This window comes from Chelon labrosus (genome assembly GCF_963514085.1).
Source record: "Chelon labrosus genome assembly, chromosome: 14".
NCBI lineage: Eukaryota > Metazoa > Chordata > Actinopteri > Mugiliformes > Mugilidae > Chelon > Chelon labrosus.
In genome coordinates this window covers 21244211-21263974 of record NC_140347.1, presented here as the reverse complement: position 1 = coordinate 21263974, position 19764 = coordinate 21244211, and the positions used below count along the sequence as shown (strand labels likewise).

Genomic DNA, 19764 nt, shown 5'->3' with positions numbered 1-19764 from the left:
GCACATGCCGAGTCATCAGCAGCACTTACACACTTAATGCTGTGTTTATAGAGCCTTGTCACTCTGGTCCAGTCGTGGTGGTGGCCACAATGCAGCTTCACTGTCTAGAATGCAACACTGGTATGTTGCATGTAGAAATAAATCACAGTATGGAGTAATGTACTAAGTCAAAGAGTATCACAGGAAGGAACATAATGTCAAATAAGACATCTGTTTGTGTGTCTGTTGTACCTGAAGTGACAAATTAGCATATTCCATCTGGCTCTTGGATTTGTGTGCTTAGGACAGTTGCCTCTTTGCTCAATTGGTAATCATGAACACTTTGTAAAACCTCAGATAATATATTGAGGATCACCTAAAAGGCAAATCCCTTGTCACTTATCGGCAATATGTCTTGCAAAGACTATATTGAATACGTCACATCTGTTAAGAACAAAAAACAAATAGTGGCCAGCAGAATTTAGAACTCACAACAACAACAACTAAACTGCTTATCTGTTCCAAGTCAGTGTGGTTTTACAGTCTCATCTGAATGAATTGCACTCACCATTAATGTTCTTTGCAGTGTCTGTATCGATAAGAGCAGACCCTCTTTCCTTTTAACCCTGCCTTTGATCCTATTAAAGCTGGATCCTTATCACCTTTATCAGGTTTGGGATGGATTGGTGCTTAACTGCCTTTGTGCACACTGGCAAGAGCTCGCCAGACTGACATTTCATTATTCCACACTCAAGGTTGCAGCTTTGAGAGGAGAGCTGGAAATTGATTAGAGAATCAAATTGTCCGATGTTATCGTCAGTGTCTTAATCATGGATGTGACACCAGAGAAACACTAGGCTGTACGGCAGTGTTACTTAACGCTGAACTATAACCTTAGGAGTGAGCACAATGTGTGATTGTGGGTCTGGGGCTCAACCTTTGTGTGGCCCAACACTGCCATCTAGGAGGTGGGAAGCAGGAATAGGATTGTGGAGCTGATTGTGGAGTCTGTACAGGCCTTGCACTGTAAAATAATAAAATAACCATCCAGCACCCAGACCAACACATGCAAATAGTAGAGGGAGGAATGTACACTGCTGCCTTGCAGGTGCAGCATTATACAAACAATCATACTTTATCTGACTAGGGCCTGTGCTGAAAGGCACGTTTCACCATCCCATATTTACCGAACAGGAAAAGAACAGGAAGTACGACCTGGATGTCTACTGCAGAGTCCTGGCTGGGACACTGGAAAGCTCTATTGTTGCTGCACTCTCTCACAGCACAAGTCTTCTCCCTATCTGAAATATCTGGAATACGACATGTAAGATAAAGCTAATTAAACAATTCAGATCATAATGTTATAAACTCATTACACATTACTGAAGTACTGAATTAAATGTTTTTAAGACAGGGTTTTGCCCTTTGTATCATAAAGAATCACGTTGTCTGCGAAGCCCAACCGGGGTCTCACATGTTCTGATTTTTTTTTTTATGTCAATGGGAGGTTAAAACAGCCACGTTATTTCACAGCCAAACACAAACTGAAAAGAGATGACAGACTTTTTCTGAATCTTCTGCGTGACATTTGAACCACCACCTGAAATGCTGGTCAGTCCACTCAAGCTTTACTTTTTTTAAATGTTTTGTGGAAATAACCGCTGCCCTTGATTTGCATATCCGTAACTCAGGTGACAAGTAGTGTCAGTGGAAAAAGAAGCTAACGCCCAAGTAAAGGTTATTATGGGTTATTTCCATGGGCTCGGCTTTAGGACGTCCCACGCTGAAGAGAGACTGACGCCCGGCAGAGAGGAAGAAGTGAGGTAAGAGCTCTCACACCGCTCCTACTTTGCCAAGAGGTGCCATAAAGATAAGATAAGAGTATCATTTATTTACTCCACAGCGCGTTGTTGAATCATGCCAACAACACGGGTAGTTTGTTTCCTGGAAAATATTTATCAATCGCTTGAAATAGGACACATGCTAATCATGATGCGTCAGAACCTGTAACTTTGTTTTGTTTACCAAACAGACTTCAAATCTTCTTTAGCCGTTTGTGTTTTTTGCTTGGAAAATAAGTCAATAAATCATCAGTCAATCAATTATGGCAGTTTTATTTGATTTTTTTCTTTTTTTCCCCCCACAAACCGATGGAATAAGTATTTATAATGCTTGTCACGTGTGCCTGCATAGACGATCTTTGAACCGGAGCGACGTCATTGGCCAAAGAAACTACACAGGGGCGTGGCTTTCCGGCATCGCTCGTGCGGTCACAGCGCGTAGTGGGCGTTGAATCCGTCTTCTTCCCAGCTCATACATGACTTCACGACTTACGTTACACAAGTTGAGCCACTTCAAATCGTGAAATCTCCAGGCGCAGCCGGCCAACGAAGATGACTGAAAGCTCGAACAAGCTGCTGAACGGAGACGCCTGTCACCGGACCACAAATGGTAAAAGAGCGAGTAAAAATGGCTTTGTGAAGAACCACTGTGTGTTTGAACAGCCACGCAAGTATCGCCGCCCCAGGGAGAAGGTAAGGCCCAACCATCAACTGCTCTATAGGGGAGGACCATAAACAAACAACGCTGTGTTCGCCAGTAGAAATACATTAAAACATTGGCGTTTGCGTAGTCGCTTTTAATTTCAGCATAGTATGCCTTCGTGTTGTGTGGCAGTGTCCTTTCGTAGCGGGTCCACGAAAAAGTGCAACCAAACATGACGTTACCCCACGAGTAAACTGTAACATTAATGTAATTAGCCTTCTTAAAGCTATCGTGTTAGCTTATATAGAGCCATATCGCTAGCATTATGTCATAGCCTAGTAGTTTGTGTCCATGCGGCATATCTCAAGCTAGCTGTTGTCATTTGCTACGTGGAATTTAATTTCTGTGTAATATTTTATTTCACATCACATGACTTTAGAAATACATACTATCATGAATGATTATGTTGCTACATTTTACCCAGTAAAGGTTTGTATGAGCAGTTAAAGCTACACTACTCCCTCAACTTCTTGTTTAGTGGTACGTGCCACCTGATCTGGGAGGATAGTAGTGGTGGCTCTTTCTTTTATTTTTTTTGGTAACTTTACACCCCGTTGTTTGTGTGCTTTTGAGCCCGGTGAAACCAGACTGGTCACTGTTTACACCGGCTCTGGTATTAACCTGGGTCCCGCTAAGTTTTCACCAGAGAGCTTGTCAAGTCTCCTGGGAGAGGAGGGCAGGAGTGCGTTCACATGACACTTCAGCAGGAGAGGAATGTCCTCAGCCTTTGGAGGGTGTGGTCTCTCCAGGGCTGGAAGGAAACCCACAGAAATCCTCTAAGTGTGTTTGTGTTTGTGGGTTACACATGTCTTTGTTTTTTTGTTTTTCTTCAGTTTGTTCTGTTGATCACAGGAGAGCAACCGAAAAATCACATGTACAGAAAGTAGAGCACCACCTCTGCCACATCTGAGAACATCACATTCCAGCCCTGCTACGCTGTTTGTCTGCAGGGCTGCTGATTTCAACATATAGCAGATTTACACAACCGTGGTGGTTATACCAGTTTATGTACTCATCCTGCCAGAAATTAAGACAGGGCTGCACCATTCATGACTGGTCTTGGTAGTGCTTTCATGTATATTGGTGAGAGTCTCAGCTGAAAATGGGAATAGGCCCTAGAGGACATCCACAACAGGTTTATGATTGTTCTTTTTATTATCTCTATCATGTACTAGGCTTGTGTATCTGTAATGTTAAACAGTGTGATGGGCCCAGTCTATGTTATGTATGTAAACTCCCCCACAAGGCGTGTGCAGTATTTAACAAGCCTGGGTCTCAGTCCCAGCTCGATACGAATTTTCCTCGTAGTCTGGTCCAGCATCTGAAAAATCGATCATTCGTTATCGAGCTAGCCATAATCCCTGTATGAAAAATATTGGATAAATGGCTAGAAGCAAGATTTAAGCATCCATTTTTATTCAGTAATTGCCCAGTAAAAACAAGCCGTGCGTCGTATCGGCGTTGACCAGAGCGACGGCTTACTCACTTATTTATTGCGTTATACGTAATGAGAAACGTACACCATGTGCTCACACCATGAGCTTTTCTTATTGTGTATACAATGTAACTTGATCATCCTCTATTGAGCTCCAGAGCAAGCCTGTGAAAGAGCAGCTATCCACAGACTTGCTGCTTGGATGCTTCTATGGGGATAGTGTCCTGTGGTGCCCAGCTATAAACGAATGGAAAAGGCCTGCGCCTTTTCTGTTTGTCCGCAGGTATAAAAAAATTAAGCAAATATGATGTCAGGCAAACCATATTTAGCTGCTGGGGTTGGGACCAGTATGCAACGGTCTCTTTAGAGTGGTGTACTTGAATGTGAATGCGTTTTGTGCTCTCTGTTTTCATAAGCCATGGCCACTGGACTGCTGGGGACTGGGAACTTGTTTGACTGGCTTTAATCACACACACAAACACACACACTCACACTCCTGTCCTCTCCTGTTCCCCAGCTCAGAGGTATTTCTTGGAGGAGCATGACTGGTCACATGAGTTATGGTTGCTAAGCTGCAGGGCACAGCCTGTAATGAGTGACTGCCCTCAATGGTTTAGTGTTGGGTTTTATACACAACTAAAAATCACATTCAAGCTTGAAATTACTCTTGTTTTTTTATGGGGGGGGGGGGGGGGGGGGGGGGGGGGTCTGATGCAGCTTTTCCAATCTGTGAACACAATGGTCCCATAATCCGTGATCAATATTGCTATTCATAAAACTCAATGAATTAGAACCCTGGATTGATGGCCATTTTACCGCTCACTGGGGGCACAGGAATGACTTCCATGAATGCGTGTGCTCATTGTAACCTTTATGAGCTTTCTAACTCTCTCCAAGAAAAACACGGTTTTGGCTGCCCTGCTGCCCCACTGCATAGATCTGGTGTGCTTTTGTGCAGTTCATTGACCTGCCTAGTGTGGCAGATTTAATGAGTAAACAGATCTCGAGTATAGATAAACCATTGCCCTTTTGAAGGAAAAACCACCACTGAGATGAGTAAATACTCCTAAACCTCTTCGCTGGCCTTTGATTTGTTGTAAAAGTCGTTTTACTGTATTGTGCTTGTGATTACAGCTTCTTTGACTTTGTTGTCCCCCAGAACCAAAATGTCCCACACAACCCCAGTTTGTATAAGAAGCCCTTTGTGGAATCCTTTGAGGAGACTCCTCTACTGGTCGCTGTACTCACCTACATGGGTTATGGCATCCTCACCATCTTTGGCTACCTCAGAGACTTCCTCCGCCACTGGAACATCGAAAAATGCCATGTGGCTCGCGAGAGAGAAGAGCAGAAGGTAAGAAGCAACATTTACATCACACCTTTTTTTATTTTTTTCCAATATACAAACGTTAATATTGACACACAGATTTGTTTTGTATCTTAACTTACAAGATGGAGCTTTGCTTTTATTACAACAGTGCGTTTTATGTTTTGGACATATGAGGCCTCAACAGAGCTGGTATTCACATTGCGCATGCCCTTATTTGCTGCAGAACAAAGATGACTCCTGTTGCGTTTACTGAGCTGTGAAGATGACATTTTTCTTTTCTTTTCCTTTGCAGGATTTTGTCCCCCTCTATCAGGATTTTGAGAACTTTTACACCAGGAACTTGTACATGAGAATCAGAGACAACTGGAACCGACCCATCTGCAGTGTCCCTGGTGCCAAGATGGACCTGGTAGACAGAGTGTCTCATGACTACAACTGGACATTTGAGTAAGTTGCTGAGTTTGTGTGATTGTATTTGCTGTCCCACACCTACACATATACAGTTTAGAATTAAGGTCTTGTACATGAAGGTCATTAGTCCCTCGGAGGTGTGTCTCTGTGCTATTGATTTGCACTTTAAATCACTGACCTCATATTTCTGATAACAAGAGTGACCTAACTATGATTCAGATGGTTATGTTGAAATGACTAGTATCTGTCACATGGTTTTGGAATGTCGAAAGAATGGAAAAACTTTTAACACAAATTGTCCCCCAAAAAAGAAAGTGACAGATATAGTATGGACATAATCTGATAGATCGATGGTTGGCACAAAACTGAAATATTGTCCCGTCCACTTAATTTTGACTGTGAAACAGTGAACAGCATGTTCATGAACATTTCTGTAGACAAACTGATAACTTTAAACTTTATGTCACATATTTTCCTACTTATCTGACATGTATGTACAATATGTATAATATTTACTGTGTTAGCTCAGTTCCCTTGTATGCTGTAATACTAGCAGGTAAAGTGTCAACTTTGAGCGAAAAAGAGTTGCCAAGCAACCAGGGCAGACAGGCTCACATACTGAATGTAATTATTTGTAATAATCCACATACCAATCTGTCTCTGACTCTTCTCTGTCTTTCTCTCAGGCACACAGGCAAAGTGGTGAAGGATGTTATCAACATGGGCTCATACAACTACCTTGGCTTCGCTGAGAACACTGGAGCTTGTGCCAATGCTGCTATTGAGGCCACACAAATGTATGGAGTTGGAGTGGGGAGCAGTCGCTGTGAAATGGGTAAGATCTTTTCAACATAAGATTTGAAAACCTTTCATGATTTGTCATCCTTTGAGGGTGTCTATTTTTTTCACGATGACTCAAATAGTTTCTAAAATACTCTGCTGACACTTGAACGGCTGCTCCACCCTTTGTTCGTCGCACTTTCAAGATAAATCAGAAGCCAAAGGCTCAAGTGATTCCTGTTGTATAATGTAATGTGAGACATTTTCAGGTTAGGACCTAGTTAGCTGAAGCCTCCTTTTAGCCATTTAATCTTTTTATCTTCATAAAAAATAGCTGGAATTCATGGTGCGTTATGAGGAAGTGGCCTGACTTCCCTGTTTCTTTAACAGACACAATGAAGGACAAGTGTGACATAAGCCTTTTTCCACTACAGAATCTCTGCAAGTTACCGTATACTGAGGAGAAGTTGTAGTAAAACTGAGCTGTCATTTTCAGGAAACCTGGACATCCATGAGGAAATGGAGCAGTTGGTTGCCAGGTTTCTGGGTGTTGAGTCATCCATGGCTTTTGGCATGGGCTTCGCCACCAACTCCATGAACATTCCTGCTCTCACTGGAAAGGTGGGAATTTTCGTTCACTTCCTTAGTTATTTGCTGTCTTATTGTTCATTATGTATAAACATTACATCACTGTGAGTCTGTTCTTCAGTGTTTGCATTCCTCGTGTACCCTTAAGGCAATTGCAAGCTAGTGACATTAATAGTTTCGCTGTTGAGGAAAAACACTCCTTCCTGTGTGAAGTGAAAACAAGAGGCTTTTTAGATGTATGGCCAAGCTTGAAGAGTTCAGACTACAACACAGTGATTTCCTGTCCAAGCTTTCAAAACGTTCTGATCCCAGTCATTGTTTTTCCAATCTCAACAAATCACATGTACGAGTCCCTAGTTGACCTTTTCTTCTGGAGCCAATGTCGCTTGAACAGGAAGTAGAAATCTGAGCTGACAGGCGCGTGTCTTTGTATCTTGTGAGTCAAAGAATAAGTTTCCTGACCATCTTTTGAAAAAAAAAAAAAAAAAACAACAAATGCAGATGGACAGAAAAAGTACAGCGACTGTGAAATCTAAAGATGTGAGTCCCTGCCCTTGTCATAAGGGATAATAAAGTCCTTACTATTTATGTAATTTTTCTGCTAGCTTAGTTCCACGTGACCTTATGCAACAAGCTCATTCACAGGAGGAAATGATTCATGCGCTTTTAGGTGTGTTGACTTTTAAAGCTGGACACAATGTGAGCATTTTTTCCAGCTTATGTTTACGGCTTTCATGTTGGTAATAAACACCTTCCTCTTAGGTAAGCTTATTTTCCAAGTTTTAACGAGTATATTTTGCCAGACAAAGAAAATAGTAGTATTCTTTTATGAAAAAAACATATATATGAATAGAAACACTGCTAAAGATTATGAAAAATTGTGACAGGTCTAAGAATTTCTGAATTAAAATAACATTAAGACATAGAGTCCAAGGTTCGACTGACGCTTTCAGTGGTATCATTTGGTTGTCTCCTCTTATTCTACTATGGTTTAATAGTAATCTGAGGAAAGAATGAGTGCCTCCAACTGTTTACCTGGAGGTGTTTAGCTTCTAAATATTCGACCGACTGCATTTCAGTGAGCATTTATTGACAAAGTTGTTGATTTAGTTGCACAGCCGAATGCCACAGCACCACTGTTGCCACATTTTGTTTTTAAACCAAATAAAAAAATAACGTGGTGGAGGTGATTTGTCAGATCTGCAGCAAAAAGGTGGCATTCAAATAGCCACTAAATAAATCTACAAATCCACCACCCTACCTAGTGTGCCAAACTTGTAAAAAACCCTGCATTGAGGCACATGGCTATTGCGGAAGCTTTTTAATGAATGCCTTCATATAGATGTGGCTGTAATAGATGGTGTACTTTAACATATATTGTAACATGGTATTTATATAAAGACATGCAGCGGTTAAATACAGTTGAAAATAAAGAACCTAAAGAAATGCTGCTGAAGTTTCTCAAAGACAAGATCGTAACAGCCTTACACACAGTAACAAATATACTGCACTTTGTCACATAGTATTAAAGGTTCATGTGAACAGTGTAACCTGTCCTCTGGATGTGGACATGCTCCAGATACTTCAGTTTTCTGCAAAGAGGAATAAGCAAAGATCATTGCCCAACTCTATAATGTCAAGCATGTGAAATTCTGGGGGATTAGAATATGGCAAACAAAGCTCTTGAGAAATAATCCCGTTTGACTTTTCTGGCTAATATGTGTGTGCGTCTGTACTTATGTGAAAAATGAGATCACTTGCTAAAATTTTTTATTTATTTTTCTTCTTGTAGGGTTGTCTCGTCTTGAGCGATGAGCTGAACCACGCATCGCTGGTGCTGGGTGCTCGCCTGTCTGGCTCCACGATTCGAGTCTTCAAACACAACAGTGGGTGACTTTCTATCTCTAACCTCTTTCATAAAAAACACTAGCATTGCGACTCACAGTACACCCAAAGCACACAGTAACACCCTACAAGCGGGATTAATGGCTGAAATGAGTAATTGGCTATAATCCGCCGTACCCAGCAGGATAGTGAGTACTTTTAACATGGGCGTGTTTATGTTTACCAAATCCAAACCGTCTTTATTACACTTGCTTACACACCCCTGCAGTTCTACATGTAGCCCTTTATCTCTTTGTCTTTTTTATTTACTGTACTGAGTCACACAGTAGTGGGTGTGGTGAGACACAAACACATATACTCTATAAACACAATTGCCAATAATCATTACTGACAGTCATCCAAGCTAACAATCAGCAATTAGGAACCAGGCTGGCTGACTGGCAAAGAAATGCTCTCGGTGCTTCAAAGCTTAGTGATCATAAAATATTCATTCATTAGTTAAAGAAGGCTCCCGTACTATTGTAAAGAAATAAAAACATCCTTAGCCTTTATGTGTAGATCAGAAATGTAATTTTCTTACTAAGTAATTTAGTCGGTAAACTTACATTTTTTATTATTGACAAATCCCTCTGTATTCCAGACATGCAAAGCCTTGAGAAGCTGCTGAGAGATGCCATCGTGCACGGGCAGCCTAGAACCCACCGGCCCTGGAAGAAAATTCTCATTGTTGTGGAGGGCATATACAGGTATGCACAGTCTTTGTCTTTGTGTAACATGCACAGTACACCTAAACAAAAGTTTCCTGAGCTGGGTAAACCGTTACCATTTAAAAAATTGCATTCACTTCAAGGTCAAGTTTCATTTCTGTCCTGTTGTTATGCTTAGTATTTTCTGCCACCGCTGTGTCACATTAAAACTCTGTTTCCAGTTGGTTTCTTTATAGCCACAGTTTCCTGGTTGATGACCCATTCAATTTCACTTAGATTGATGAATTATGCCATTTTTATTTCTATAATTTTGAAAAAGTTTGAAGCCATATTCAAACTTCAAATTACTTTTTAACTTTTAACTATAGTGTTCCAGGATATTGCTGTCAGTGTGATGCATAGTGATAACTTATTTAAGACCTTATGGTCACGATGCAAAGGTACTGATTTACAGAATCTGCTGTTGGCTGTTTTTTATATGAACATGGCCCCGGATTCAGCGTAGCAGCAAACTCATTTGCAGTAAAACAGTGAAGCATTTTTACGAGCAGTATTTCAACAAATTAGACTTCAGTGCGAAAACATCTCTCGACATCAATTTCACACTCACCTGCTGACTGAAGACATACTGTACAAAGAAGAAGAAAAGTTTCCAGGGGGACAAAATCTAAATACTCGGTTGACCCATTCCCATTTCTTAGCCATGATCTATAGCAGCATTCCTGTGTTTAATTTTGCTCTAAATATAAAAAAATAGTGGCCCTCCTTTGAGCCTGCTGTATCCCAGTTTCTTTGAAGGTACTTACTGTAAAAGCAATCAATCCAGCCGATCAATATAATTGTCAGGGAAACTGTCTGACAGACTCGATGACCTTTACTAATGCATCGTTAATGGAGTTTCATTTCCTCTGAGATTTCTAAAGCAAACGCTTCATCTGCTAAAATAGACAGTACATGCACACACATTAACACCTGCACATATACGACTAAGCAAAGGTTAGACAGTTGCCTATCAAGTGACGTATATTGCTTTCTGATAGTGTTGTAGCTATGTTAGGGTAAGTTAATCTAATAGTGTATTCTGTAATACCACTTTCCAGCGAACTGTGTGATTAAGTATGCCATTAATAAAAAATAGTTGCTGGACTTTTTTGAAACTGCTGATTTAATTGTATTATTATTCTTTTATTTTTTTTACATTGAAGTATGGAGGGGTCTATTGTGCGTCTGCCTGAGGTTATTGCTCTGAAGAAGCGCTACAAGGCCTACCTGTACCTGGATGAGGCTCACAGTATTGGCGCACTGGGGCCTAACGGCAGAGGAGTGGTAGACTACTTTGGCCTGGATCCCAAAGACGTTGACATCATGATGGGAACTTTCACAAAGAGCTTCGGTGCTGCTGGAGGGTACATTGGAGGCAAAAAGGTTAGTGTTGACTCTGACTGGGACTTCAAACCAATGGCCCCAGTAGTTGATAGGTACGCTTGTTGAGAAACGGTATTAAATTAGTACCTATTCCTGACATATTGGTACTAAAATATTATTATTAATTCCTGGACAAGTGCCCTAAAGCTGCTAGCGTCAAGTCTTCACAATTTGTGCTTTCTAGTCGTGTCTAACAGAAAAGAACATTCAGAAGTGTCCACTGACTTTATTAAACTCAATAAATAAGCAGTTATATGCAATACTCGTAAGAGTATTTGCACATGAAGAGAGTTACCACATTAACGTCTGTAAAAAGAAAATCCCCAGTGTCATCAGTGCCAGTTTCAACCCTTCCCAGTTCTGATGCTGATTGAATTTGCCAACTAAAACTGACTATCACAACATCCTTTAGATACGGTTTTATTTGTTATCATTATAAAATTAACTTAACCCATTCTCTTGATTGACCAGAAGAGAATAAAAGACAATAGACTGTCACAGTACTGTTGCCATCTTTATTGTGAAAAATGTATAGCCCGTCACTGCACTAGAAATGAGTTGTTTTAGCAAATATCTAGCATACCATAAATCACTAACCACTCATGTCTTTACTTTTTGCAACGAATCATAGAGCATAGTGCCAGTATCTGTATTTATTCAGCCCTAACAATTCCAATTCCTTCTAGTAGAAGGAAGATGTATAACATCTGCTCATTGCACTAGCTGGAGTACTGACTCATCTTCCGGATTCTGGCTAGTTTCCCAGCTCCTTGTGTGTCGTCCAGTATTGGTATTGATCAACTATGTTTCCCAGCACTGAGGATTATAGCTTCCCTTTTTTCTGAAAAGAAAGTGATTCACTGTATGCTTTCATTTTCAGCCAGCGTGGAGCCACAAACAAATCTATATTTTTTTGCTAAATGCATACAATATAGAAATCTTATATTTTGTCTCGCAAAACTTTAAAAGCAGAATTCGCTTCACAAAACACTTGAACATGCTTTTTTGCTCTTTGAAAGGTTGGACAGAGGCTGAAATATGTTTCTTTATATGAGAAAATACTTTAGACCTAAACCTTAAATTTGCTATATTATATAAATGACTCTTCTTTTTATGTTAGGAGGAACCCATTGTGCTGATGATGAATGATAAAACCACATTAATTCTGTCGTCAGGTATTGTGCTCATTCACATAATAAAAGCCATTTCATTGTCATTCCTCTGTTAGGAGCTGATTGACTACCTGCGGCGCCAATCTCATAGTGCCCTGTATGCCACCTCAATGTCCCCTCCAGTGGCACAGCAGATAATCACATCTATGAAGATCATTATGGGAGAGGATGGGACTACATTGGGTAGGTTCCAAAACACTACTAAGGCATAGCGTACTGAAAAATCTAGTAGCAAATAGTGTATCTTGGCAGTCTTGTGTATTGGCTTTTGATGGCACCAGAATTCAAGATGAACACTTTTAATTACAATGCACTATGTTGACAGTGTGGATGTAGTCTTATTCTGTTAGCTACTATCTATTTGCTGGTGTTCCAATGTGGCAAATGTTGCCTATTATTTTGTCATTTTGTGATTATTTTTTTCCCCTTGGTGGCATTTAACATGACCACAAGATGGCAGCACAGACCAATTGCTCAGATTTTGAAGATCTCAAGCAAAAGAGTGCTTGTTAGACACAGTTACTATGCAATTCTCATCATGTTGTCTCACTTCAGTGTTACCAACTTTTAGACATTGACGCTTTCATCCTAAGTTTGTCTACTTAACATTTCACACAAATGTCACTGAAAGTAATTACCTGTTTCTGTTTCTTATTTTTCATAATGGCTGCAGTGACAGTAGGTCATCTCTAACTATTTTACTGTTTTGAGATGGTCACTTAGAGCATCCTTTTTTGTAAGCTTTAAAATCATAGTTTCTTTTTGCCTTTATGGGATAGACAGTTGAGAGGGTCAGAAAGTTGGGACGAAGTGCAGCAAAGGGTACAAGATGGAATCAAAGCTCTTCCACTGCAGTGCGGACTAGTTTCAGATTATGGGGGCGCCTGCTCAATGCTAAACCACATTTTTACTGTGCTTATGTCAGCGTGGTTTTAGATGTCTGTTGACCTTCACAGCAGCGTCCTCCTGTTTTTATGTTTCAGGATGTGCATTTCTTTTCAAACTGATATGTAGAAAGGTTCCTTGCTTCAGTTCGATTCAGGGCAGGCTGACGGAAGGTCTTCTACCCGCTCCCTTTATGGCTTTCAGATGTGTTTCTTTGTGTATGTGTGTTTCTTTGCCTTCATGCTGTGGGTACAAATCAGCATGGTGCTTGAGACCAGAGGTCTGTGCAGATCAAACTCTGCTGGACTCTCCTACACACACAAATAGATGACCAAGTCTTGTTTTTGTTGAAGGGCGGCACCCCTTTACTCTTCACAGGCCTTGATTGATTCAGCCTCCCTTAAAATGCTGATATAAGATCAGATTACATTGCCTCCCAGCCATTCAATCGCTAGGTACAGGAATAAACACCTAGGTTACCTTTATAGTATTGCCTTTCTACAATGTCATCAACTCTTCCTCTAAACCGTTTCTGAGAAGAGGAGGCTAGACTCACTGACCTTGCAATATATCCTCACTTGACAAGTCTTCCTTGTAGAGGAGTAACAATGACAGTCTGATTGGTTGCAGCCCGTCACTGTTTGAAATTCAAGCCTTTGAAGATTTAGATGCTGACACAAAGTCAAAGCGACAGTTGAGCTGCCTGCTAACGGTTTGTTGTTGCCCTCATGTTGCTAAGGAAGGCTGTTCAGCATGGCAGACGGAGTATATGGATGGGATGTAAGGGTAGGAACCAGAAGGAGCTTTGTTTAATATGAAAAGAAGGCTAAAGCACGTGAAAGGCAAAATCCTTTATTATTATATGCTATTGTTTTTTGACAACTAATCACTCAATGCTGGGAATACCTTTGGATTCCTTGAGTATGGAAAAAATGTGTAGATAAATATAATGTCAGACTTTGTTGTGTCTCAGCTTTGAAGCTGTGTTGTTTCTACTCTGTTTTCAAGAACAGTCAGGCAGATGTGTGTTGCTATTGGCGCTTTGTTCCATGTGGTTATTTGTTTGGTTAAGATGCTAGCTCTGGAGGCTCGGCCTGAGGATTCACTGAGTAAATCCACGGTGTGCATCACACTGACACGTAACGATTGATGTCTGTTTAGTTTCAGCCTCTTGACCTCGAACTAAAAGAACTCTGTTTGTCTTCAAAGGTCCTCTCCAAATAAGTGCAAGACACAGTAAAAAAGTTACGTGTTTTGTTGACACGGTTTTGTTACTGTGATTTCTTATTCTGCTTTGGCTCAGCTGTGCAGAAAAGCAGACTAAATGGAGAAACAAAGTGTCTGCAGACTCGATTCCGTTTCCTTCACTTGGCCGCGGGACATATAATTTTAACAAAGCTTAGCAGCCCAAATAATTACCAAGATAATGTTGTAGTTTTAAGGACCAGCACACCCTCACAGGTGCTTTCACTGTGGCTGATTAAAAGTGTGCACAAGTTGACTGGAACTTCCTGCACTAATCAGAGTCATGAAAGGGTAAGTTGTCCTGTCCTTACAGGTGCAACAAGACACTGAGGACAAAAACAACCAATAACTGTTTCTACATATCGTGCCTTCTAATGGAGCTGGTTACAACTTAGGAATTGAGACCGTATCAAAAATTCCCACTTAACACTTGATGAATACCACAAGAGTGGGTTGACCACAGTAAACACAACACTGTTTGAAGGCAGCGCTACACACACTAGGTCTAATCATGCAAACTTAGTGAAACCACCTGTGTGAATGCATTGTTGATGTGGTGGGGCTTAAATCAAAGCCAGGAGATCCTAGGTAGTAAATATTCCAGGTTTCTCCTTTCAAATAAAAGTAAATATAGCACAAATTTGAATAAAACGTAAACGGTGTAAAATGTGTGAGGATTTTTCTAGCCAGTTACAGTAGCATTATCTAGCTTGGCCATCTTAAATTTGTTCCTGGCTGAAGTACAACTCACATTAGTAATGTTACTGTTGTCCATGCGAGCTGGTTAAGTAGCAGTAGCCAAACCTTGGATTGCAAAGTGGCCGAATTTTGACCACAGTCATGAAATCAAATGACAGTTCATCTTGTTAGACTTCTATCTATGCGATTCTATATGATTCTGAGGAACTGCTCCAAGTGATGGGGATGTTTGAGGTCGCTCTAAGAGTTACTTTTATGCATACTCTTCCCTTAGAAAGACAGCAAGCAAACCAAAAACTCTTCAGAAATTCAGTTGTTTGTTTCTCTGTCGTTTCCAGGTGCTGATCGCCTCAGACAACTTTCAGAGAACACCACCTACTTCCGTAGGAAACTCCGCGAAATGGGCTTCATCATATATGGCAATGACGACTCGCCTGTTGTACCCATGATGCTCTACATGCCAGCCAAAATCGGGTATGTGATATTCAACCCGGTTACTGTCAAAGATTAAATACTTTCTTCCGGGAAGACATAAAAGCTCATCCCCTAATTTGAATTACCTGATGATGGTGGGACTAAAGTGGTCAAATCATCTTCAAGACAGCAGTGCGTTGCCCTGTGTTTAAGGTTCCCTTTGCTTTTCAGGGCCTTTGGTCGAGAGATGCTGAAGAGGAACATTGGCACAGTGGTGGTCGGCTTCCCAGCAACACCTATCATTGAGTCCAGAGCGCGCTTCTGTGTTTCGGCTGCTCATACCAGAGAGATGCTTGACAGGGTAAGGTTTCCAATAAGTCTTCTTAAACACGCATATACTTTTAAACCTATGCCTTTATTGCCATTGGTTTTAAGTGTTACTATAAGGTGAATGTTTTTTTTAAAAAAAAATCAATAATACAGAATCTAGGTTAAAAATCAGTGCGAGGGACCTGACAACATTACCTAATAAGCTTTTCCCTTTATATCATTTTATTTGCCTTTCTAAAACAGCTTTCCATCAAAGCAAATGATTAACTCTAAACTGTGGGAAAGTTTAAAAAAAAAAAAAAAAAAAAAACACTGTTGGGTCCAAAATTAATGGGAAACTGTTTATCACCTTTTTAAAAAGATGTTGCCTTGTAAAACCCAGACAAAACTGAAGTAAAAAAAAAACAAAAACAATCACTTCTTCCATGTAGGGAGAGATGAGAGAAACTCTTTGTTTTTATTGATTTGAAATTAACTGAATGCCTGAATGCTGCCTTCTAATCTTCAGCCGCTTAAGTTTTCATTCATCATCAAAGATGTAAAAAGAAAGGCCCTTCTGATCTTAGTTTAGAATGTGTCTTCTTTCATGCTGGATCCAGTTCAAGAGACGTTGTTACAGGACAGACTATTTTATTGGTGAGGGCTTAATTTTATCCACAGCATGATTTAAGAGTTTGTTTTGATTCATCATGGGTGATCATGGATCCAAGAAATCTGTTAATCATCCAGATCTGCCCGAGTGCTGACTGACAGCTTGAGTGTGTGTGTGTTTTACTCCATGTGAGTATTGAATAATAAAGTCCTCTCCAATATGTCCTTTATTATAAAGGAACCTTGAAGGCCAAGCTGTCTGTAAAGATTACAGCACGGCTCAGACCCAGACTTATTTGAGCTGCTCTGTCTCTCTAAAGACACTTCATTCATCTTACTGAGGAGCATGTCAGCACCGTTTGTAATAGTCCATTTAAAGGGCATCAGCCTGCCTTTGTAGAGCACTTCGAGGAGCCGCTTTTTCCGTCTTTGGAAAAGCCAGCCCTAGCTATTTCTCAAACCATGGAATCAGAAAAAAGGTCAGGAGGAAGGTAAATTGTTTCCAGGTGCCCTGCAGTGTGTTGCAATACTGATACAGTCTCGGGTGGAAAGAAGTGGAGGAGTTTCTGTTCAGTTGTGGTTCATACAGGGAGCCTTCTGTTCACCTTTGCTTTTCTCCACTTCTCCAACACCCTGACATGTAAAAAATCCAAGCGTGAGGCTTATCGCTCCATTTGTCACCCACAAACACAGTCCTCTTTCAAGTCATGTGTGGTATCTTCTCATCTTGTCTGGCTCATCTGTCTGTTTTAATTTAATTCTGACTGATGCAAAGTCTTTTTGGATTTAGATTAATGGCATTCTTCCTGTTGCTTTGTCAGGCGTTGGGGGCCATCAGCGAAGTGGGCGACCTGCTCCAGCTGAAGTACTCCAGACGGGAACAAGCTCTCCCCTCTCTTGGGTGGATGTCTGAGGAGAGCCTTCTCCAGGACTGAGCCACATCATCCCTTCCTATCACATCAAGCCGTCTCTTCCCCTTACTTTACGTTTTATGCCCCATATCCCTCTTTCGCCCCACCAGTTCCTCTGAGCCAGTCTCTCCATGCGACTTCCACATATCTCTTCACATCAGACTCCCGTGGACTCACAACGAAAACCAAAGTCGTAACAGATTCACCCCCATTTTGAGATCTGTGCAGTCTTTGACCTGCCCAACAGATTCACCCAAATCATCCACACATGTGCGTGTCCATTGTTAAAATAGTCTTTCAGTTTTTTCTAACTTATTGTGACTACATTTGTCTAACGTCAAGTCTTATTCCTGTACGCACCCTGAATGTGTATCTTGTTTGTGCAATAATAACTTTCTTTCTTTGTAATTCAAACAGCCTAGTGCAGACCAGACAGAGCTTTGCCTCGTGCACTTGGAAATAAAAAAGAAATCTGATCATAGGCATTGCTATGATGCAAATAAGAGGAAACAAACGATATATGTAAATATTATTTATCACAAAGTTGGTAGTACTGCCTTAGGGTTGCATCCCAAACCTCAAAGAGAGATCCATTATTTCACAAAAGTGAGCATGTGTTCTAATTACTTTTACTTGAATAGAGAGTATGGATATTGGGTTCTTTCCCTAACCAAAGGATATATAGATAGATATATCTATATATAGATATGTATGTATGTATGTATAGATATATTTTCTACCTTTTCTCTTAAAATACAAAACAGATGTTCCAAAAAACATTTAACAGGGAAAGAATTCCAGGGAGCAAGACTAATTAATATATATATATTTTTTTTACTGCTTATTTTCTAGAAATATTTTTCAGCCTTATTTAGTGTTTACACCTGCACTCAAAGAATTGAGCCGAGCGCCTTTAACATTTCTATAAGCTAATGTGCTACATATGTGATTTTTTTTCTCTCCCCCGTTTCATTCTCACACAAGTGCTTTCATGTGAATCGGCGATCTGAGCACGACGACACGCTGTAACTTTGATCTGTATGTATGACGATGCCGCTCCCATACTCATCCGATATACAGACAGCTTTTATTTATTTAAAATGTGTTTGTTATCCGTTGGCTATCTATTTTTGTGAAAATTGATTTGAAAGGCAGCTCCAAATGTGCCCCAGTGGAAAGAGTGTATGTTAACTGACTACTTTAGGTCTTCATGTCTTAACTTCAGTGCAGCACTACTGACAGGCATTTAAATGCACAAATGACGTAGTCACTGAAATTTGCAAGATTTGCTTTGGTGTACTCCAGAGTTTGTTTGTTTTTTTCTTCTCATTATTTATCATCTGTGATCATCCTCTGGAATGACATTCCATATCAACCTGCTTTCAGTGTTGAAGGTTTTGTCTGATTTTTTTTCTGTGTACGGTCTCCCTGAACATGCAAGTCAGACATGTGAGTGTTTTTATGTTTATCACTTCACCTATGTAAACTGGAGGCTATTTATGTGTAGCTGTTGTCTGGAAATGTGAACATTCCCACACATGTTCAGTCATGAAACTCAACACAAGTTTAGAGATGTGTTTGTTAATGATTGTGGCATTTTTGCACAGCATGACAACTGTTTGTTCTAAAACTGTACCTCCAGTATACATTAGTCACATATTTGTATCTTGAGTCATTCCAATATTGTTGGTCTTCATAAAATGGCTTGAATAACAGCCCGGTGATACTTTTAATATATAAAATAAAAAAACGTGGAACACATGACTGTGATCTGGATGCAGTCTTCAGAAATGTGCACTGACATAAAGAATTTTCTTCTCATCAAAGTTTCCTCTCGAGCTGACTGCAGCACCGTGCCGTATGTTGAGTCTCTACATTTCTGTCTATGGAGGCAAAAAATGTAATTGCAAACAGCAACATTGCTGCTTTTCTCAGCCAGGTTTCCCTCACTAAAACTGCACATTTAATGTCTAAAGAGCTCAATCAGATGCAGAGTTTGCTTGCGGCTCTTTGATGCATTGTGGCATTTCCCAGCCTGGCTGCGACAAATACCTGTAAACAGGCCTGCAGTGACCAATGGAAACTTGCTTATCGGTCGCTTTTGCCCTTGGAATTGTGTTTGGGTTTCAGATAAACCACTTACAGGAGTTTGTAAAGCAGTGATGTTTGTTGACCACGCTGTTGGAAACAGTGCTGCAAAGATTAAATCACTTTCTTTGTATCAAGTTCTGGAAAGGCTTTGTGTTTATTTACCATTATACACACACAGACTGCAGGAACAACTTAAAAGCTCATGACCAACGTGTTAGTAAGCCTTTTGGCCAGATAAGTCACTGACATTCCACAATGACTGGTCATTTACTATAGTCTTAATTGTAATTTTATGAAAGTGAAATAATAACCTGTTGTTTTTGGCAAAACACCCTTAAAGGAAATAATGTTTTCATAAGACACTGGTGGAATATTGTACATG

The 19764-nt window shown here is 40.4% G+C and overlaps 1 protein-coding gene across 1 annotated transcript; it reads left to right on the top strand.

The window, feature by feature from the left end:
* The first annotated feature begins 2076 nt into the window (after positions 1–2076).
* On the top strand, positions 2077–19516 carry sptlc2b (serine palmitoyltransferase, long chain base subunit 2b). The gene is made up of 12 exons (XM_084560632.1): positions 2077–2513; positions 5118–5312; positions 5581–5735; positions 6386–6534; positions 6976–7100; positions 8860–8953; positions 9553–9658; positions 10825–11044; positions 12273–12399; positions 15384–15519; positions 15691–15820; positions 17202–19516. The coding sequence occupies exons 1-12, from the start codon at positions 2373–2375 to the stop codon at positions 17313–17315; spliced, it is 1692 nt and encodes a 563-aa protein (XP_084416758.1). The 5' UTR covers positions 2077–2372; the 3' UTR covers positions 17316–19516.
* Positions 19517–19764: the final 248 nt, after the last annotated feature.